Genomic DNA, 24,046 nt, shown 5'->3' on the forward strand with positions numbered 1-24,046 from the left:
TGCTGGGAATTATGAAGATTGCTGGATCTATCACTACAATAGTATGTGAAGTTGAAGGCTGTAGCATATTGATTTGCAAAATAATTTTATACTTATGCATGTGCTTCCCATTTCTCCTTTGCATCTGGTGCTATCATTTTAAACAAAATTATGGGCTACTTTCTTCATCTGTGCATCAAAAATATTTTGGTTCTGCACTGTCGCCATGTGCAAAACTTGAAAAATTTACCAGATTCTTATGAAACATGAGGGTGCTGAGAAAGAAAGAAAGAAAGAAAGAAAGAAAGAAATTAAGAAATAATTATATCCCAGATATCCCATCTCCTAGAACTGGAAGGGACCCTGAAAGGTCATCGAGTCCAGCCCCCTGCCTTCACTAGCAGGACCAAGTACTGATTTTGCCCCAGATCCCTAAGTGGCCCCCTCAAGGACTGAACTCACAACCCCAGCTTTATACCTACACAAGGGGTTTCTCCCAGCTGTTCTATTAGGGCAGCTTTACTTCCTCTTTGCATTGCTCCATGGTACAGAGGGGATGTTCTGAGAGCCAAGGATCAGGCCCATAATGTCTATCTCCTACCTTGTCTATTTAAACTATACATTATGTATGGTATGCTTCTGTACAAAAGGAAATTTACTTAGAGATTTTAGGGAGATTTTATTTAACCTTTTCCAATCAAACCAGGCATAGCCTTAGTTACTACATAGCATAATTTTTAAAATATGTATATCAGTTAATCGCAGTTAACTCAAGCGATTACTGCACAACAAATTAACTAGATTTTAAAAAGTCATAATTAATCAGTTTTAATCATACTGTTAAACAACAACAGAATATCAATTTAAATTTATTATAAATATTTTTGGTTGGAGGCAGTGGAAGATACTTTTGTATCTAGAGTGACCTCAATTTAACAGAAGGCTACAAAGAGATGTAGGATGCATTTATTGATTATATTTTGGACTAAATGTTTGCAGCACCTTTTCTCTACGCCATACCTAAGAATGTTGTATGTGGCAAATATTTTTCTAAACTCACCTGAGTTGTAGTATTCCATGCTTAATTCATCTCAAATCAGCAAGATAGATTTGTAGTAGGGTTGTCAAGCGATTAAACAATAATAGAATACCATTTATTTAAATATTTGTGGATGTTGTCTGCATTTTCAATATATTGATTTCAATTACAACACAGAATACAAAGTGTGCAGTGTTCACTTTATATTTGTTTTTGATTACAAGTATTTGCACTGTTAAAAAAACAAAAGAAATAGTATTGTTAAATTCACCTCATACAAATACTGTAGTGCAATCTCTTTATCATGAATGTGCAACTTACAAGTGTAGAATTTTTTTTTACGTAACTGCACTCAAACAAAACAATGTAAAACTTCAGAGCCTACAAGTCCACTCAGTCCTACTTCTTGTTCAGCCAATCGCTAAGACAAACAAGTTTGTTTACATTTATGGGAGATAATGCTGCCTGCTTCTTATTTACAGTGTCACCTGAAAGTGAGAACAGGCATTCGCATGGCACTTTTGTAGCTGGTGTTGCAAGGTATTTACGTGCCAGATATGTGAAACATTTGTATGCCCCTTCATGCTTTGACCCGCTATTCCAGAGGACATACTTCCATGCTGAATTTAAATTAGTATGTTGTTGTTGTTTAACTGCGATTAAAACTGCAATTGTGATGACTTTTTTAACCGTTTGACAGCCCTAACATTAAAAGATACATTGGAAGAAACAGGGAAGAGCGCAATGTTAAGCTATTATGAAGCATTTTTTCACCAGTATACAGAGCTTGTATGAGGCCCAATGAACTAGTTCAACCTCTGTGAGGGGCCAAGTGCCAAAAGTAAATGGAACATGTAGGTGCCTTGCAGTATTGAGCTCTTTACACAGAATACTTTCCATGTCAGATTGGTCTTGTGTGGGCCCTCTGCTTTGGTGTGAGTTTCACCCAACTGACTAGAAGATTTTTGTCTCCTGGCACTTGAAATAAATTTTTCCTTAGCTCCCATTAAAATCCCTGAAATGAAAAATCAGAGAGTCCTGTGAATGTTTGATAATTCTGAAAATCATCCCAGAAATGTCTTTAATTTCTTTTTTTTAAAATAAATACATTCTTGTTTAGTATGTTGCCATTTTAGAACGTTCATAAAAACATATATCTTCATATGTGTGATTCCATTTGTTTTCTCACTTGTCATTAAAGCTGCTTGAATGTCTGTGGACTAATTGGATGAAGTATATTCTATATATTTTTCCCATTAGTGTGTCTGTTGTGTCTATTCCCTGATATAGACACTATAAGGAAATCTGAGTACTGTAGCTAATCATATTTCATATTTTGATGTAAATCAACTAGTAGTTTTTTGTTTTGGGTGTGTGTGGTGTGGTGGAAGCTTGCGAAGGGATAAATATTCTAAACTATAAAAATACAGATATAATATAATTTTTTTTAAATAATTTGTCCAGGTTTTAGAGCTTTCTTTTCTAGCCTTCAGCTTCTGTTTAATACAGAATACAATAGTTAATCCCTTTTATGACCAATGTTTATTTTCCTTCTTGTTTATCAAAACTGTAATTTCATTATTTTTTATGTATTTCTCTACAGAAGAGTTTAGTAGTTTTGGAAAGCCTGGTAAGTAGCACATGCTTTGAAATAAACAGCTTTAATTTCAGATTTGAAATGTACATTAAAAACTGAATAGATCAGAGCTGCAAAATTTAAGTTTTATTTGCATAGTCCAGGTGTATTAGATCTGGGGTTTTGATTCAGTCACACTGTCAAGCTGTCTGGCAGTCACTCAAGAGCGTGAGTACCAACCTCTGGGCAGACTGATAAAAAGCAGGGCACAAATCCCAAATTGGTTGTGAGTTCTATAATTAATCTATAATTAAATTGGCAAAATTTAAGTATCAAGCGTAAACTCCTCAAGCATAACAACAGCCTTAACGTGGAGTCACAGACAGTCCTCTTGGGCAGTGGTTCTCAAAGCCGGTCCGCCACTCGTTCAGGGAAAGCCCCTGGCGGGCTGGGCCGGTTTGTTTACCTGCCACGTCTGCAGGTTCAGCCGATTGCGGCTGTCACTGGCCGCGGTTCGCTGCTCCAGGCCAATGGGGGCTGCGGGAAGTGGCACAGGCCAAGGGATGTGCTGGCCGCCCTTCCTGCAGCCCCCTTTGGCCTGGAGCAGTGAACTGCGGCCAGTGGGAGCCACAATCGGCCGAACCTGCGGACGTGGCAAGTAAACAAACTGGCCTCGCCTGCCAGGGGCTTTTCCTGAACAAGCGGTGGACTGGCTTTGAGAACCACTGCTCTTGGGGACTTTGATCTATCTTTCCACCCAGGTAAGCTTGCCTTTGTGATAGATGGTCCCTTACATTAGGTATCACAATAATATTTAGGTTACTCCCAGTCCCAAAGGACAAGTCACTTATCCAGGTCAGTTGCACTTTAGATCTCACACCAAAGACAACACTTGTAGCCAATCCTATAATGAACTATCTAAAGCTTTACTAACTGGTAAAAGGAAATAAGCGTTATTTACAAGTTTAAAGCAGGTAAACATAAATACCGAAATGGGTTCCTATCTTAAGTTTCAAAAGGTAATAGAAGCTTTTATAATAAGCAAGATCATTGTGTCCCTTAGGGCTAACCCAGACTGAGCAGCTGGGGATGCCTTGCTTATGCCTAGAAATCTTGCACCCCTAGAGTCCGAGCAGCAAAGAGAGAGTTTCTCCTCCATTAGGGCTTTTTTTATTCTTCCCCACCCCCCTTCTGATTGGAGTTGCAAACTTAGCTGGTGAAAGGAATTCACTTGCACCTCTTCTTTTCATGGGGAATGGGGAGGGGGCGAGAAGGGGAGCAGAGCAATCCACAGTCCTTTGTCCTCTGATGTTCCACAATAATTCGTATGGTGTTGGTGGACCTTCTTTGTCAGGTGGGAGATAACATGTCCTATTGGAGACTAGTTTTTCACACTAGTTAATGTTTGTCTCCTGTCTGATGACTTGCACAGTTACAGATGCTTACAATGCAAATGCTCAAATATCTTACTTATATCATCATCTGTATCCCATATTGTAAGATTAATGCATGCAGCAATTTACAAGAATTCAATAAAACCTAAACACTACTCATATTTTTATAACTCTAATACCTATTTCATCAGTACTAACACACAGGTGAACCAGACTGATTCCCGTTATATGTATGTTAGTATCCAAGTGAGGCAGGGGACCTTGGCATAAACAGGCATCTGGTTTGCCAGCGTTACACATATATCTATTGAAAATGTTAACTGTCATGTCAAGGGCACTAAAATAAATTAGTATAATTTGAAGATAACCCAGCAAATCAGTTTATATAGTTGCAAAACTACGGCAAGTCACTTAATCGTAAAAAATAAATCTTTTTATTTTTTGGTTGGCTTTCTGTTTGTGATCTTTGTGCTTGAGATGTTTCAACGTGATACTGTTTTTAGCAGATTATCTGCTGCTAGAATGAAGTCTTATTGAATTAAGGTTTCTGGCTGCCAAACATAAAAATGATTGTGATGATATAGTGTCAATCAGATTGGAGATCAAACTAATCTAATTTGATTCACATTTGTTGGAGATTCAAATATTACTCCATTAGGGATTATCCCAGACACTGGGTTCCCAAAAAGGTCACATCGTAAAGGCCATGTAATTCCTGTGCTGGACATAGAAGACATGTTTACTTTTGCCAAGAGTTAATTTACGTTCCAAGAGAATCTATTGACAGGGTTGTCATGATATATGCATGTTAACAAAAGGGGTAGGCATTTCACCCAGCTGTTGTTCAGCACTGAATGTGGTTGTTAGCTCTTCCATGCCACTGCGAGTGGTGAAATAAAAATTAAAGAATTTCTAGCAACGCAAATTCTCAACCTTGCTGAATATAGAACATAGCCCAACTCATGATCTGTTTGATTCCCTGCAATACATCTGATCAGAGAGGATATACTGTACAGTATTTCAGATTATATTGAAAATACTAACGTAGTTTGTAAGATCAAAATCCACATTTCCTTGCCATCTCAGATTCAGGGTATAAAACCCCCCACCATGCATATCCTACTAGAGCAAATGTGCTGTAGGATGGGAAATTAGGATAACCGCAAATAACTCATATTGCTAGGCATGAAGAATGAAAACTTGTGCTGCAAAGTTAGAAAGGAAATAAAGACCACACCAAGCTATAGAAAAGAACTAGCTGCAATAGGGAGCTGTCTTAAATTAAACAAATGCACCACTTGTTTCTCTAATGTACACAACTACATTTGAAACTACTGATGATCCATGGTTTTTCCTCTTTTTTAAATAGACCTTCAAGAGCAATCAGCTGACAGGCCTTCTGGTGAGTAGCTTCATATCCATGATAAATAATGTATATCTTGAACAAGAAATGTGCATCTGAATCTAAATCAGTTATTGTGGCCTTTTTCTACCATTGCTAGGGCAATAGGTCTGCCATATACTTAAAAGCTATATTGAGAGGCATAAAAATCTCTGCAGTTTATTGGTGTTTTGGTTAGTAAACTTTAAGTATTTGAAATTAATTGGTATTGAATTGCCTTTCAGTTCTCATAATTTCTAGCTCCTTGTGTCTGTGGTCTCAACATGTATGTTGGTGAAGTATTTGAATGGTTTGACAATCTCAGATGTAGAATTAGAATTGTTTCACACAAAACGTGGTTGTAGTTTGTCTGATAAGTGAAAACTTTTGTCTTCCACTATTTTTTTTTTCTTAGCATGGGACACCTGAGTTATAAATCTGTTTTTGAGCACCAAATAGCTTACTGTATGAATCTCTCTTGTATTCCATCATGCCTGCCTTTGTGCTACATGATCACCTATGCCTTCAGATTAAGATGGAACAAGGTTTTTTTTAATTAAATAAAAATAAACAGCACAGTAGTAATAGGTGTTCTTTGGTCAGTACATGAACACCTTGGCTGCAACAAATGCCTTCTGCTGGAAATATGTGCACTGACTGCATGCACATAGTGTTTGAGTGTCGTGGTAAGTGTTTCAATACACTTATTAGATGAGTTTTGCCATACTTTATTAAAGGTTAGGGTTGCCAACTTTCTAATTGCACAAAACCTAACATCCCTACCTGGCCCCTGGCCCTTCTCCAATGCTTTGCCCCTGCTCACTCTATCCCTCCTCCCTCCGTCGCTCACTCTCCCTGACCCTCACTCGCTTTCACCAGGCTGGGGTAGGGGGCTGGGGTGTGGGAGGGGGATGAGGGCTCTGGCTGGGGGTGCGGGCTCTGGGGTGGGCCCGGGGATGAGGGGTTTGGGGTGTGGGAGAGGGGGTGGGGCTGGGGCTGGAGCAGGGGGTTGGAGTGCAGTGGGGGTATGGGGGTGTGGGCTCTAGATCCCTGCCGCCCCTAGGCACATGGGCAGCCAGGGAGGTGCCACATGCTGCCCTCGCGCCTGCAGGCAATGCCCCTGTAGCTCCCATTGGTCGCGGTTCCTGGCCAGTGGGAGGTGCGGAGCCAGCACTGGGGCAGAGGCAGTCTGGGGAGCCTCCCAGGGGCCATAAGGACCTGGCAGCCTGTTCTGGGAGCTGTGCGGAGCTAAGGCAGACGCGTAGCCTGCCTTAGCCCGAGACCCCCGCTGCACCGGCAAACAGATGCCTGGCAACCCTACTAAAGATATAATATAATATGTTTCCTACCTTTATTATGTGATTTTAATCTTGTAAGTAGAGATTGTTCTTCAAAGAAAAAATAAGTGATGGGGAGAGAGAAGGTGAAAGGGGGTCTCTACACGTTACAAGGGGCCTATCTAATTGGGACATGTCTTTTTATTAACTTGAAACCACTCTGTTAGCACATCTGAACTTCCATCTTCTTGTAAAATCTGTCTTGCTTGACCTTCTTGTGAAATATAACCATATCATTCGGCCTTATTCAGTACTCTCTCTTGTGTGTAGGTTCGTTGCATTTGGGCTGGAAATCTCTGATCAGCCAAAAAAAGGCCATGTTACCTCTTCATTGCAAACATTCTAAGTTACGTATTTTTGACAGTCTGATTGCCTTAGTAGTCTATCTTTGATTGTTATGTGTCCTGAATGGCAGATACAAAATATATGCCTATGTTCAACCTGATTCGAGCATTTGATTCTCAGAAATCATAAAGTCTATAAATAAACAATTAAAAGAACCTCATAGCTTACAGGCATAGACACATCATAGCACCTTTGGTGCCATGTTTGTTACAGTCCTAGAATTCCTAATGTCTAAGTTAAGCAACAACTTTGATGCTCAGTTTCTTTTAGACAAGGGGAATTTCTTACTCCATTGTCCATTTTATGGGGTTTGGCTTTGAGGTAGCTTGAAAACGTCCAATGGAATTGGATTCTTTGGCTAAGAACCTTCCTTGTGAAAGAGAATAAACATAGACTTTAACAATAAAAGGTCAAAGCATTTTGTTGAAACAGCAAGCTTCAAGCTGTGTGCATAATGACAGGCTTCCATGCCATGATAAGTCACTACAGAGAGAGATTGATTGCTGTTTTTGCCTGAGCCAATTCAGTTGTGTTTATACAGAAGAATCCACACGGTAGAAATAAAATGGATCTGATACCTCTTGACATCCAGCACAAGTTGAAACTCAGTACCTCATTAAAAATGTTGTGATTTTCCCTGTTACCAGTACCTCTCCCAGTATCACAGTCAGTTATTGGGCAGAAGTTATGTGTTGAATCATGCAATTTCAGTCTCTCTCAAATCTTTATCAACAGTTTTGAATGATCACTGACTAGCGTCAGTAAGCTTGCTACCAAAGTTTAACGTGGTGTGATTTCAGATATTAAATTGTGTATGATAGGATCTAATTCTGGTAGCCAGTTTACTAGCAACTAATACACAAATTCCAGGTACAACCTCCTCTTCTATTAAAATCATAGTTGAGAGTTAGTGCTTCCATGACCTTAATTAGAAGCTCTTTACATGGATTTATTCAAACATCCTTGCACTAAACCCTTTCTAGAAAAAGCACTGAGTTCATATCCAAGATACTCATGAACTCTACTGGCATAATAGACCAGTACCTTTCAATCTCTTACCATGAGAATAGCAAATGGAAATTGAACTTGTGTATGTTTAAGCAATTTAATTACACTTGATGGCATGCAAATTGTTTTATTAATTTATAGCTCCTAATTTGTAGTGTTAAGTAAGAATAGCCTATTTATGCTGACAACACTGCATTTTTTTGGACAACATTGACACAACATTATACAAAACATCTAAATAGGTGGTTATTGAAGCCTTGAAAGTGTATAATTTTTTAAGTCTAAAATGACTTTCATATATTGTAGCATAGCTAGTTATAGCACCTCCTATAAATGACCCATTTATCTCTTTCACTCAAACTGTGAACAGCCCAAACAGTAAATAGACTTTGAAGCAAATTTTTTCTGCCACTTGAACAGGTATCCACGGAGCCTTGGTTGTTTTTTATTCACACATCTGAAAACTTTAAATTTGTCTTATCGCTATGCTGAACAAATGTTGTAAAATGTGGACCCAAACGAATACTTTTCTCTTTTTTGGAGGCTCCAAGGGTATCCTGCTAGGCAGATTGAGTGACTGCAAGTCTGTGGCTTTAGAATAGGTCAAGCTTATTCAAGGCCTTGGAGGCTTTTCAGCTGCAAAAAAAGTTTTAATGATAAAGATGCTATAAATCTTTTTGGGGGAGGTGAAAGGGTACAGGTTAATAAGCAGTAGGCAGACAAAACTAGATAGTTGCTTCCAAAGCGGTTTTGAAGGTGTGCACTTTCCCAAGCTGCACATGCATGCACACTGAATCATTGGCCTTTAAGGTAATGGAAATTAGAGTCTGATCCTGCAAGTGACTTTTCATGCATGCAGGGGGAGTCCAGTTGACGTCAGGTGTGTATTTGGGGGAGCGGAAGAGGGAATTTGTCATGCAATTCTCAGTGCAAGATCTGGGTCTTAATGAGAGAATCTGTTCGTGGTCAGGACAAAAATGCTTTAAACTTTTGGAAAATACATTAGTTTTGATTGAATAATCAGATAAAGGCATCAGTCTTCAATAAGTACTGTCCACTTCTACATTAAACTCTCAACCTCAGCTATTTTTAATGTAGTTCTGGTCTAAACAATATAGCAAGTTTATTAATGGGGAGGAAGGGGTTCTCTTCTCACTTAGGGCTTGTCTATACTTATGCGCTGGTTCGGCAGCAGGCAATCGAACTTCTGGGTTCGATTTATCGCGTCTTGTCTGGACGCGATAAATCGAACCCAGAAGTGGTCCCCGTCGACTCTGGTAAACCTGCTCGGCGTGAGGAGTACGTGGAGTCGACGGGGGAGCCTGCCTGCCGCATCTAGACCGCGGTAAGTTCAAACTAAGGTACGTCGACTTCAGCTACGTTATTCACATAGCTGAAGTTGCGTACCTTAGTTCGAATTGGGGGGTTAGTGTAGAACCAGGCCTTAGAGGCTCTCCAATGCTCTAAAAACGCTATCGCAATTCTTGCTCAGACCTCCAAATTTCACATTTTGGGAAAGATCTAGCATGGAAGATTTATGATGGGAATGTTTTGGAAAGTTACGTGCCTATGAATATAAGGTTGCATAGAAAACTTGGGTATAGTATTTGCATACTGGCACAGGCAATATAATACTGATTCAGATACATTTCAATACTGTTATGGAGGGTGAACTACTTTCTTGCACTTCAAGAGAAATGCTATCTCGAGGCAGGCAGAGAATCCTAGGTACAGTAGTGACTGACTTATTGACAGAACAGCCAGTTAAGAAGCTTTGGATGCATTTGTTCACCTTCAGGACACACTGCAAGACTTATTTGGTTTCCCAGGCTTTTTCAGAGCAAGTGATTGGAAATTAATGAAATTTTAAACCAGGCACCTAGGAGAGTTCTTTGCTGGCACAGAGCCAATTTTTTTACTTTTTTCTTTTTTAATGTACTAAATATTGTACATGCACTTAGATTTGAGAATAGCTCATCTTTTTAAAAAAAAAAATTGACTCAGTGTATAAAAATGTTTTCATTTCTTTGCAGCAATTGACAAGGTAGCTTTGTTAATAGGAAACATGAGCTACTGGAATCACCCTCAGCTGAAAGCTCCAATGGTGGATGTCTATGAATTAACCAACTTGCTGAGACAGCTGGATTTCAAAGTTGTTTCTCTTCTGGATCTTACTGAATCTGAGATGCGGAATGCAGTGGATGAATTTTTACTTCTTTTGGACAAAGGAGTGTATGGTAAGAAAGTCACGATATGCCCAACTAATTTAGTAAAACATTTTCGAGTCGGAATACTCAGACATTAACTTACACCTCTCTGCCAGATCACTAAGTCCTACTTGATTGTAAAGCAGACTTCACTGTAAATAGCATGTATATGGGGGGAAGGAGGAAGTGAGTTAAACACCCGCCAGCACATCCTGTGGCTTTGAGTAAAAGGTATTGTTGCTTTTATTAGTGAAGAGATAAAATCTTTGAGCCTCTTTTAACCACACCTAAATGTATAGTATTCTGCTAAATACTGCTACATACTTTCACATTAAAAAGGTTTGTTATTTGCTAAAGATTGCTGCATTTGTGTGGCTTGTTTTCGGAGTGGGACATACATAATTTTTGTGATCTAGGGAAAAAAACACGAAGCAAGAGTGAGCGCTGTGTAGTGTTTCCCAGAATGCACCAATACAGTTAGGCAGTGTAGCAGATGTAAATACACAAACCTACTTGCAATGGCAGAAAAGAAGCTGTGAGGAAACAATGTTACTTGTAACCAGTTAGTTATCTGCCACTAACTGGTTACAAAATCACGAATGAGCCCTTTGAGTCATTGTGCTGCATGCATTTGCAACTTTACACTCACTATATTTTGTTAACTTTGTACTCCTACAACTTAAAGATGATGTGCAAATGAGGAAAAAGTTGTCTTGCTTCTTCAAGACACACAAATAAGTTCCTTTTCTGCTTGTTTGTTTACCTTGGGACTGTCAGGTCCTGTCTTTCCTTTTTTTGCTGGAGGTCTTGCTGGAAAACCAGGAAACTGGGGGGGGGGGGGGAAGCTTTCTCAGCCTTAAATTACATGGGTAGTAATAATAATAGTTTATTTGTATTACAGTAATGTCTAGAAACCTAAACCCAACTTGAAACCCTGTTTAAGCTCAGAGCTGTACATACATAGACTAAGAAACAATCCCTGCCCTGAAGACCTTGCAATCTAAATAAACAAGACTAAGACTGGGGAAAAAAATAAATGTTATCCACATTTTTATAAATGGAGCAGTGTATTGAATCTTTAACAAAGATTTTTCCTCCCAACTTTGTCAAGTTTTTAGGTCAAATAGACGATAAAAATTTTCCCTCCCTCCCCAGTTGTGGTGGTTTTCACTTCCTTGGTACTTGTGATGTTGTCCTGCTAGTTCTGCAGTAATTCTCTATGGGGGAGAAGGGTAGACAAACCTGAATTTCTAATACTGAAAAACAAGCTGAGAAAGCTTTTAAAAAACGGTAACACCACTATTTTAGGCCTTCTGTATACATCGTGAAGAAACAAAAAAGACTCTAACTAAATTTGTTTGTCTTTATAAGTCTACCTTTAGTAGAGAAAGAAGCTGGGACCTCTAGTGAAAGAAATGCTATGAACTTCTGATGCTGTTGCGTGTCTGCAACGTCAAGTGGCCAAGGGTTCATCAAATAGTGTTAAATCCGAAGGTCCCTGTGACGTTGCACTCAATGTTTTATGGAAATATTCCAGTTACATCATATTCACACTCATAAGCATATCTTTATATGAAAGGTCTCTTGTAAGGTATAATAACAAAGGTTATAACCTACTGAATATATTCCTCCTATTTGTATGTATGTATCATTCTTGTATCTGAAGCTAGAAATATGAAGTATAACTCTGGGGTCCTATTGTAATTATGCAAAGTGTGGGCCATTAATGGAGGTTTAGAATCTTGATGGTTCCATTGACTAGGACAATTGGTTGGGGATGGTTTATTTACCTGCAAGTCTTCTTCCTGTGTACATGTGGGCCAAACTGTGGGTAATGAAGAATGAGGTCTTACAGTGACATGTTACCATGTCACCAGGTAACGAAATCCATCTTAAATCTGGTAGTTTTCCATTTAGAAGGAGGGGTGGGGATCCAGAGAGACAAAAGATTCCTGCCTTGTGCCAAAGCTATACAAGGGAGGGGGGGGGGGGGGGGACAGAACAAATGGGACTGCCAGTCATGAGAACACCCCTGCTTTCCACCTAAGATGTCTGCTGGAACTAACAAAGACTGTACGAGGGGAAAGGATTGGGCCCAGATTAGGAAGGAGTCTAGTCTGTGAAAGAAGCTTATTGGAACATCTCTGAGGGTGAGATTTTATCTGTAATCGGTTTCTTAGGCTTAGACTTGAGTGTTTTTTGCTTTATTTTGCTTTAGTGTCTTACGTTGTTCTGTCTGTTACTTGAAACCACTTAAATCCTACTTTTTATACTTCTGTTTATTAATGAACCCAGAGTAAGTGATTAATACCTGGGGGAGCAAACAGCTGTGCATATCTCTCTATCAGTGTTGTAGAGGCGGACAATTTATGAGTTTATCCTGTATCAGCTTATTCAGAGTAAAACGGATTTATTTGGGGCTTGGATCCCATTGGGAGCTGAGCGTCTGGGTGCTGGAGGCAAGTAAACTGTTGAACAGTTTTTGGTTAAAGTCTGCAGCTTTGGGGGGCGTGGAGCAGACCTGGGTCTGTGTTTCAGCAGGCTAGTGTCTGCTCAACAAGGCAGGATTCTGGAGTCCCAAGCTGGCAGGGAAGACGGGCTCAGAGGTCATTTCAGCACGTCGGGTGACAGTCCCAAGGGGTCTCTGTGACCGAACCCATCACAGTCCCAATTCTGGCAGAACTCAAACAGAACTGTTAGTGAACACCTCTGTTGGAACCTCTCCCTGAATAAATACTGCAGGATTTGCTCCTTCATATATCTTCACATATTGTGTCAGGAGCTCAATATGTGGTTAACAACAGGGAGAAATAAGTTAGAAAATGGCAACTATAAGCTATTTCAGGATTGAGATAAAAGTGTACTTTGCAACACAGGGCTAACTTTAATAAGTTTAAATTTATTATGATATCCCCTAGATATTGACAGATTTATGGATGTGCAAACTAGTTTACAGGATGAATATTGCACATCTGGTGTCACATTGAGCTTAAACTTCCCCTTTCACCCTGGACAGGTTTATGATTTAAGTCACAAATTAACTGTATGCTAGTTTCTGGTGGAGTTTTTTGTCATTAAAAACTTGCCTTACAAGTGAGTCATTGAGTCATTGCCTTACAGTACTGTGATTGAGCTATATTGGCAAAATGTATCAACAATTTTCTCAAGAGAGTGTGCCATGGAAAATGGATCTGTCTTTCCTAAGTCTCATCTTGAAGGGGGAAGTTGAGTCACTGTCTCTGCTATCTTGGAAGTGGAATAGATCAATTCAGACAAAACTTTACTGCTTTATTAGGGAGCAGGCCACCCTGAATTATCTGATGCAGAGTGTGAAGAGAGGTCTGTTGCTGACTAGCTAGATTTGGTTTTTTTAAAAAGCTGTTTTTGTGTACATTACTTTTAAAATAAGGATTTAGGACAGAGGCTAGAATGCTAAACTTGTGTCCTATACAAATGGCTCTAGAATTCCACCCCTACCTAAATTCAGCCACGAAATTGCTTAATCTGGTATTTTACTCAAATGGGTGCCAGGCCCACATGAAGTTATTTCTTTGTGTGGCTTTTATACTCATGTGATACCTGATGATTGATACATGTAGGACTGGCTGACCTGACATTCAAAATATCTTTCACCATTTATATATCAGAACAAAGACTCACAATCATATGGAAATCTATTATGACTGTAAAGTTCACTAGACTTTCTGATGGTATGACTTCCATTTGCCTCTCATGTAAAATACTTACGTTGTTTGTTGTGTGTTTGGGGGAGCTATGGACTCCTTTTCTGTTTAAGGTTCTCTGTTTACCTTAACATGAATTTAAAAAAATAAGTGACCTGAGGCTTTGATGTAGTTCATACTGGCTCCATGTGAGAGCATTTGCAAAGTGCATTTATATAGTTTAACCTTTGTTTTTCCATCTAGCTGATATCTGTGAAAGCCAAGCATGGCCTCTCCCAGTAAAATTTAGCATTAAACCTTCATAAATTACTTTACTTTATCATTTAAATGATCATTCTGGATAGTGACTATTAGTGTCTCAGAAGCAATATAAAATATGCTGTCAGGGTATAAATTGCTGGTGATTTATTGCATGTTAGTGGGCACAGCTCCAAACATAAGAGGCACAGCTGCTACCCCCATTTAGACCTTGTTTCAGATATTCATGATATTTACCATGACATTGTGTAATTAGTATTTGCTGCCAGGAATGTGGCATTTCAAATACTGTTCCCTAAAAATAGAACTGATAAACAAATTGGTGATGGTGGTCTCGGTACTTTAGTTCCTCAATATATTTGATATTAAATGCAATGCAGAATTATTGTGCTCATCATATATAAATGAGATGAGAGATGTAACAGCATAAATTTTAAAGATTGAAAGTAATCTGGTTGTTTTCTTAGTAAAAACTCTGGAGATCACTTAAAATGTTGATTTCTGTGCTGAACTTCACTTCTGATCCTGATGTTAGTACAATAACTGTTTGTGACCATTGCATCTTAAATACTTTTGCTGGCTGCTCATCAGATATCCTTAACCCAGTTACTTATCCCATGACAGGAAAGAAATCCAGTTACCATTTTAAAATAAACCTATCTGTGATCCTGTCACCTCTCCTTTAGTACTGATCGCTCCAGTTCTTGGCAGGATTAATCTACGTAAAAAGCTCTGTCTTGTTCTGTGTCAGGGTTAGAATACAAGCCCATGTTAATGATGATTTGTACAATATTAATAAATGGCTGACTGCCTTTCAACAGAATAGGGCCTAAATTTGGCCCAGAAATACCAAGGACCAAGATGTTAATACTGTCTTATCAGTGGCTGTTGTAAGCACTGACTTCACTGGGATTATTTACGTGCTGAAAGTTGGGTAAATATGTTTTAATACCATATGGCATCCAGGTTATGGCTAAGTAGTACAAATTAAATGCTAACTCTTCAGTTATTTCAAACCTTTCTACCATGACTGGTAATTGATACCAGCTCTCTAATGGAGCAAAGTGAAGAAACTTCATAAACCTAGGGACTCATTCTGATCTCTTTCTCTCTGACTTCATTGACATCAGTGAAGATACTCTTCATGTACTCTGATGTAAATAAGAGCAGAATTTGGCCCCTAATCTTTTTACATTGACCCTGTGATCCTTAAAGCAGGAATATAATTGGAGACACAGATGCTGCAACAAGTATCCAGGTGTTCACCTTCATTGTAAAAGCAACGTCAAGCATCCAATTTCCAGCATTTCAACTAGCGTATAAGTAATAGTGATTTGTTAAAATAGGACCATTCAAAATAAACTGGCCAAGTCTATTGAGCAAACAAACACAATCAAGTGGTTTTAAGTTCTGCCTTAGAAGCCAGTTTGTAGATAATGCCTATGATTGGTGATCAGTTACTAAACTAGATAGTTTAGCAATAGGGTACCAGCCATATACAGGGAGAGCATTTGCAGAATGATATAACTAGCTAAAACAAGGAAGGCATTAATTTAGACATAAGTTTATTTGTATCCCACTCTTGAGTAAAATACTTCTGTATATTTAAAACAATCACAAGAGAATTAATTTTACTTAAAATTACACCTACGCAACTGTTATTCTGTTGTGGTTTTGATATGTATGCATGCACAGCCACAACTGAATTATTCACCCTAGTATGTTCATTTGCATAGTTTAAAAAAATCTTTTAAATACCTACGTTAGTGTGTTGCAGCAGAGATCATTTCATAGTTCTGCTGTGTTAATTCAAGTGGAAGATCAAAGGTTGAATGCCAGATGTGGTCTTATACTCTCTAAGACTGATGTGGTCCATTACTCTTCAAGCTAATGAAGGCTGAAACCTCCTGTATCTTAGAATCACAGAATATCAGGGTTGGAAGGGACCTCAGGAGATCATCTAGTCCAACCCCCTGCTCAAAGCAGGACCAATTCCCAACTAAATCATCCCGGACAGGGCTTTGTGAAGCATGATCTTAAAAACCTCTAAGGAAGGAGATTCCACCACCTCCCGAGGTAACCCATTCCAGTGTTTCACCACCCTACTAGTGAAAACGTTTTCCCTAATATCCAACCTAAACCTCCCCCACTGCAACTTGAGACCATTACTCCTTGTTCTGTCATCTGGTACCACTGAGAACAGTCTAGATCCATCCTCTTTGGAACCCCCTTTTAGGTAATTGAAAGTAGCTATCAAACCCCCCCTCATTCTTCTCTTCTGCAGACTAAACAATCCCAGTTCCCTCAGCCTCTCCTCATAAGTCATGTGCTCCAGCTCCCTAATCATTTTTGTTGCCCTCCGCTGGACTCTTTCCAATTTTTCCACATCCTTCTTGTGGTGTGGGGCCCAAAACTGGACACAGTACTCCAGATGAGGCCTCACCAATGTCGAATAGAGGGGAACGATCATGTCCCTCGATCTGCTGGCAGTGCCCCTACTTATACAGCCCAAAATGCCATTAGCCTTCTTGGCAACAAGGGCACACTGTTGACTTGTATCCAGCTTCTCGTCCACTGTAACCCCTAGGTCCTTTTCTGCAGAACTGCTGCTTAGCCATTCGGTCCCTAGTCTGTAGCAGTGCATGGGATTCTTCTGTCCTAAGTGCAGGACTCTGCACTTGTCCTTGTTGAACCTCATCAGGTTTCTTTTGGCCCAATCCTCTAATTTGTCTAGGTCCCTCTGTATCCTATCCCTACCCTCCAGCATATCTACCACACCTCCCAGTTTAGTGTCATCTGCAAACTTGCTGAGGGTGCAGTCCACGCCATCCTCCAGATCATTAATGAAGATTTTGAACAAAACCGACTGTTGGGGCACTCTGCTTGATACCGGCTGCCAACTAGACATGGAGCCATTGATCACTACCTGTTGAGCCCGACGATCTAGCCAGCTTTTTATCCACCTTATAGTCCATTCATCCAGCCCATACTTCTTTAACTTGCTGGCAAGAATACTGTGGGAGACCGTATCAAAAGCTTTGCTAAAGCTCAGGAATAACCCATCCACTGCTTTCCCCTCATCCACAGAGCCAGTTATCTCATCATAGAAGGCAATTAGGTTAGTCAGGCATGACTTGCCCTTGGTGAATCCATGCTGACTGTTTCTGATCACTTTCCTCTAAGTGCTTCAGAATTGATTCCTTGAGGAGCTGCTCCATGATTTTTCCAGGGACTGAGATGAGGCTGACTGGGCTGTAGTTCCCCGGATCTTCCTCCTTCCCTTATTTAAAGATGGGCACTACATTAGCCTTTTTCCAGTCATCCGTGACCTCCCCCAATCGCCATGAGTTTTCAAAGATAATTGCCAATGGCTCTGCAATCACATCCGCCAACTCCTTTAGCACCCTCGGATGCCCCATGAACTTGTGCTTGTCCAGTTTTTCTAAGTAGTCCTGAACCACTTCTTTCTCCACAGAGGGCTGGTCATCTTCTCCCCATACTGTGCTGCCCAGTGCAGCAGTCTGGGAGCTGACCTTGTTTGTGAAGACAGAGGCAAAAAAAGCATCGAGTACATTAGCTTTTTCCACATCCTCTGTCACTAGGTTGCCTCCTTCATTCAGTAGGGGGCCCACACTTTCCTTGACTTTCTTCTTGTTGCTAACATACCTGAAGAAACCCTTCTTGTTACTCTTAACATCTCTTGCTAGCTGCAATTCCAAGTGTGATTTGGCCTTCCTGATTTCACTCCTGCATGCCTGAGCTATATTTTTGTACTTCTCCCTGGTCATTTGTCCAATCTTCCACTTGTAAGCTTCTTTTTTGCGTTTAAGATCAGCAAGGATTTCACTGTTAAGCCAAGGTGGTTGCCTGTCATATTCTTTCTACACATCGGGATGGTTTTTTCCTGCAACCTCAATAAGGATTCTTTAAAATACAGCCAGCTCTCCTGGACTCCTTTGCCCCTCATGTTATTCTCCCAGGGGATCCGGCCCATCAGTTCCCTGAGGGAGTCAGAGTCCATTTTTCTGAAGTCCAGGGTCTGTATTCTACTGCTCTCCTTTCTTTCTTGTATCAGGATCCTGAACTCAACCACCTCATGGTCACTGCCTCCCAGGTTCCCATCCACTTTTGCTTCCCCTACTAATTCTTCCCTGTTTGTGAGCAGCAGGTCCAGAAGACTCTGCCCCTAGTTGGTTCCTCCAGCACTTGCACCAGGAAATTGTCCCCTACACTTTCCAAAAACTTCCTGGATCTTCTCTTCCCACCTTCCATGCCAGGCTCTGAATTTCTTGTGGGTTTGGTGGGGGGAGGTGATAACTTTTCAGTTACCAGAGAATGTGAAGTAGGCAAGTGAAGTAGGGATTGATGCTTGTAATCTAGCTGGTGTCCAGAAAAATCTATTAAAGATTCTTTTATATTGAATTGAACCTAGATGAGTAGGTGCCAAGAATTGTGTTTTATGGGCTTGGCTACACTTGCGAGTTACAGCGAATTAAAGGAGCCACAGGCGCACTAGCTCACTGCCCGTCCACATTGGCAAGGCATGTAGAGCGCTCTGACTCCACGGCTACAGCGCTCCTGGTACACCACCTCAGAGAGTAGAATAACGTTGATGCGCCCCAGCATCAGTGTGAACAAAGTGTTGCATTACTGCACTCTGATCAGCCTCCGGAAACGTCCCATAATCTCCTTAAGTCAAGCGGCCACTCTTGTCATTGTTTTGGATATGCCCTTTGAAATCTCCGTTTGACCGCCGGCTGCTTATCTGCTCTGAAGGGGGAGGTCTGCTGCTGTATGAACTTACAAGACAGCATGCTGACATGCTCTCAGCCCCCCAAAAACCCACTCTCTCTCCCCCCACATATACACAACACACTCCCTGTCACACTCCCACCCCACCCCCATTTGAAAAGCACATTGCAGCCACTTGCATGCTGGGATAGCTACCACAATGCACTGCTCTCTGTGGCCGTTGTAAGAGCTGCTAATGTGGCCATGCCAGTGTGCTGTCAGCTGTCAGTGTGGACAGACTACAGCGCTTTCCCTACTGCACTCTACGAAGGCTGGTTTAACTCAAACCTCTCCACATCTGCAAGTGTAGCCATGCCCTATATTGCACAGTAGCTACTTCCATGAGTTGTTCTACAAGGAAATTTTTTCAGCTTTCCATTTGGTCTTGGGTAGGAATGGGCTGACTGTGAGAAGGTGCTTCTAAATCCCTGGTAACATTGGCTAGACAAAGGAGAATAATTATGAGTTCAGGTGGGTAAACAATGTAAGGCCATGATTCAGGAAAACGTCCCTATTCAGGAAAGCATCTAAGCATGTGCTTCAGTCCCAGTGAAGTCAATAGGCTAATGAATGGGGGTAAGTAAAATGTGAAGGCATCCTGAACTGGTATCTGATTAGGAAGTTGATTAGGCTGAGGAGTGTGTCTGTATGACAGTAGTAGTATTTTCAATATTGAAGTAAAATACGTGTTGACCCTGGGAGGCTATTTAGAGTTGAGGGATGAAATGCTGTATTGTTTCCATCCCCAGTTACATATGATATGCTCTTAGTGTTATTGGGTGACTACCAAAGGTCATTACTAAAGCTGTTTTCTTCTGCTTACAGGCATGGGTTGTGTAAGCTGTGGAATGGTTTGGCCACTATAACAGTGGTACTAGATGGATACAATAGGGTAGAAAAGTCTGGGGCAACATTCTTTTTAAGGAGGTTTGACTCTGAGACTGTTCGTTAGACACATGGGCTGTTTTAACTTGTACTTCAGCGGTGGTTGTTTTCTGGTTTGGGGTGAGTGGATCGCTATCATTATTGCATATTTAGACCTGGATAAATAAATAGTCTTACTAATTTAGGGTCAGATCCAAAGCATTTTAAAGGATCCCTTTGAATACAGCATGCTTTGAATGAGGTACTTTAGGATCATGCCCAAATTGCCTATTAAGCAGATGCTTGGCACACAAGTTGCTTTCTAACTTCTCAAAAGTCACCAGTCAGCTGTAACCACAGGAATCTTATAGTTGTCTTACTTTTAATTTAATTTATATTGTAAATTGTTTTAACTAGATGTTATATCAACTGTAAACACTTTAGAATTGTACCTTTTTAATCAAGTGATGCTATTGTGAGTCTCTGAGCTTCTGCCAGGTTTGAATGGCATCACAATTCAAGTGGCGTTTAAACAGTTTTTAGGCTCTAACTTGCCTTGTATTTGCTTTCTGTGCACTTATCTTTTCTCTGAATCTAGGTTTACAGTTTTCCATTGAGTTGTGAGCTGTGCTCATTACATATAGCAACTTTCAAGGTCTCTCTGTAGTTGTTAATGATTTGGAAGCTTATAAAGAATTGAAATTGTTGGTTTAGCTTAGAAGTGCCAGGTCAATATCATGGTATTTCTGAAACACAAAGGGCTGTAGTTGAGTTGAAGTTGCTTTTCTTTTATTACAATAACTAAAATGTACATCTAGCTATCTAAATATAAAAGCTGACTTTGATATAAGTGATTTCAGTGTTTTAAATGTACTTATGCTATTTGAGCACTCGGAATGTGAAAATCTTATGGTGCTGGGTGCTTCATAATTCCATTCATTTATTTTATTTGTATAGAGCCCCAGTCATAGGGGCTTTGAGGAAGATCCATAGCTGGCATATATTGTCATAACTCTTCAATTGACTGATAATAACTTTCAGCAACTCAGGATCTGGCTTGGCAACTAGAGTGTACTGCTGACTAAAGTTCTTTTTAAAACCAGATCCTGCAATAGAGAAGTTAAGGAAATACCAGGAAGAGGCAATGGGGAAATTCCGACATTATATAAGCCTGTGAGTTATATAAAGAATTAATATACCATAACAATTTACAAGAGGCAGAAATCATATTCACTGTCATAATTTTTGTCTTTGATATTAGATTAGATAGTTTTATTGCAAATTTGATTTAACTGGTTGTCTTATCAAGGCAAGATATCAAGTATTTGTATTCATAATAGGCTAAATCTAAGGTGTGGACTAAAGTTAACCTTTTGCAGTAAGAAAATACTTAACTGTGTAGTAAAATTTTCTCTTAAATGTTTATAGAATATTTTGAAGACTTAAAGTACTATAAGTGCATATTTATTACAGGTTTGATTCAAAAATTATTTTAAGGTGTTACCCTAACCAGTCTAGTAAGACTTTAACTTGAAAAAAAGGTTTTTTTGTTAATTATCCAGGAGAGAGAGAGACACACACCCACCCACCCACCAGTCATGGATTCTGAACCTGTAAACAAACTTAGAGACAAGATCTGTTTTAAAAAGAGTTAAAATAGTTTAATAATAGATACCTAATCCTGTGTCCTGCCAATTTTTATGATGTAACAATTGTTTAGAAAAAAACTTCAAAATATTTCTCTCTCCTTGCTGCATTTAAAAAATACAAATGGAGAAGCTGGCTATATGGTGGAAACAATGAAAATGACAATACACAAAGTGATGCCAAATGCAAAGAGTAAGCAAGCTGGAAAAATAGAAATACGTCTTCTCTAATCGTTTAGTTAGAGTAATTTTGGTTACTCATGATAGTAGTGGGGGAAAGTTTTCAGACAAATGTGTCTTTTTAAGTTGACAGTATCCCTTTAACGTTAAATATGTTTGTAACTTTTAGCTATATAATTCGGTATTATCCCTTTCAGTGTAATATGAAATCTGAACTTACTCACAGATATGCAGGTGTGCATATGCAGGAGCTGATTATACAAGTTAGTACAGCTGCTCACTCACCTATGCACAATTTAACCCTTTGTATAGATCAGTGGTTCTCAAACTGTGGGTCGGGACCCCAAAGTATGTCATGACCCTGTTTTAATGGGGTCACCAGGGCTGCTGTTAGACTTGCTGGGGTCTGGGGCTGAAGTCTGAGCCCCACTGCCTGGGGCCTAAGCTGAAGCCTGAGGGCTTCAGCTCTGGGTGGCAGGGCTCAGTTAAAGGATCCCTGCTTGGGGCTGCACCCCTTAAGCTTCAGCTTTGATACCCTCTTCCACCATCCCAACACTCCCCTGCCCTCGGGGTGATGAGGCTCGGGTGGGCTCAGGCTTCGGTCCCTCTCCTGGGGTCATGTAGTAATTTTTGTTGTCAGAAGGAGGTCATGGTGCAATGAAGTTTTGAGAACTTATGCACTATACTCTCACAACAGTCCGTAATTGTAGTTGCTAAATGGATTTTTACAAATGGTTATATTCAGACTTCAAGGGCATCTTGTTTACACTAGTCAGTAGAATGACAGAATCATAGAAGTCATCAAATCCAGCCCTCTGCGCTGAAGCTGGACCAAGTAAACCTAAATTATCCCTGACAGATATTTGTCCAACCTGTTCTCAAAAACCTCGAATAAAGGTAATTCCATAGCCGCCTCTGGAAACCTATTCCAGACCTTAACTAACCTTATAGTTAGAAAGTTTTTCCTAATATCTAACCTAAATCTCCCTTGCTGCATATTAAGCCGAGTACTTCTCCTCCAATCTTTCATGGACGTGGAGAATAATAGATCACAGTCTTCTTTAAATAAGCCCTTGACACATTTGAAGGCTATCAGGTCCCCAATTAGTTGTTTTTTCTCAAGACTTAACATGCTCCGTTTTTTAACTTTTTCGCATAGATCAGGTTTTCTAAACCTTTTGCCATTTCTGTTGCTCTTCTCTAGACTCAATTCAGTTTGTCCACATTTTCCTAAAGTGTGGCACACAGAATTGGATGCAGTACTCCAACTGAGGCACCAGTGCCTAGTGGAGTGGGACAATTACCTCCCAGATCTTATGTATGACACATCTGTTAATATGAAGCTTTTTCACAGCTGAATCATATATTGTTCACCACTCACAATTTGTGAATCACTACAACCCCAACCCCCAGATCTTTTTCACCATTACTGTGACCTAGCTAGTTATTCCCCATTTTGTAGTTGTGTATTTGATTTTTTTTTCCTTTCTACTTGTAGTAATTTACACTTGTCTTTATTGAATTTCATTTTGTTGATTTCAGAGCAGTTCTCTAATTTGTCAAGATCATTTTGAATTCTACTTCTGTCCTCCAAAATTCTTATGACCCCTCCCAGTTTGGTGTCTGCATATTTTCTAAATATATTCTCCACTCTATTGCCTAAATCATTAATGAAAATATTGAATAGTATCTGAAACAGGACTGACCCCCTCTGGTACCCCACTAGATATATCCTCCCAGTTTGACATTGATAAGTACAGTAGAACCTCAGTTAAAAACTGACCAATCAACCACAGGCCTCATTTGGAACTGGAAGTACACAATCAGACAGCAGAGGCCAAAACAAAAACAAGAAAAACCCCACAAATACTGTATAGTACAGTGCTGTGTTAAACATAAACTACTAAAAAAAAAAAAGTGGGAAAGTGGTTGTTGTTTTTTGTTGTTGTTGTTGTTTTTTTGTTTTTTTTAAAGATGACTTGATAAGGTAAAGAAACTGTTTCTGTGCTTGTTTCATTTAAATTTAAGATGGTTAAAAACACCATTTTTTCTTCTGCAGTGAAGTTTCAAAGCTGTATTAAGCCAATGTTCTGTTGTAAACTTTTGAAAGAACAACCATAATGTTTTGTTCAGTTACGAACGTTTCAGAGTTAAGAACAACCTTCATTCCCTAGGAGTTTGTACTAATGAGGTTCTACTATACTCTTCGAGTATTGTTTTTAAACCAGATGTACATCCACCTTATAGTAATTTCATCTAGATCATATTTCCCTAGTACATTGTTAATCTAAAGCAATGTTATTTCATAAGTACCTACTGTCTTGTGTTAAAACAATTTTACTTACCCAAACTCTTCAT

At 39.7% G+C, this 24,046-nt stretch overlaps 1 protein-coding gene across 2 annotated transcripts in view; it reads left to right on the top strand.

The window, feature by feature from the left end:
• MALT1 (MALT1 paracaspase) overlaps positions 1-24,046 on the top strand; it is a 66,829-nt gene that overhangs the window by 29,145 nt on the left and 13,638 nt on the right. For both annotated transcript variants that reach the window (XM_034774745.1, XM_034774746.1), the window contains 3 exons: positions 2,622-2,648; positions 5,358-5,390; positions 10,093-10,296. In XM_034774745.1, the coding sequence (XP_034630636.1) occupies positions 2,622-2,648; positions 5,358-5,390; positions 10,093-10,296 (264 nt within the window). The remainder of the gene's footprint in view (positions 1-2,621; positions 2,649-5,357; positions 5,391-10,092; positions 10,297-24,046) is intronic.

The sequence above is a fragment of the Trachemys scripta genome, chromosome 6 (assembly GCF_013100865.1).
Source record: "Trachemys scripta elegans isolate TJP31775 chromosome 6, CAS_Tse_1.0, whole genome shotgun sequence".
Taxonomy (NCBI): domain Eukaryota; kingdom Metazoa; phylum Chordata; order Testudines; family Emydidae; genus Trachemys; species Trachemys scripta.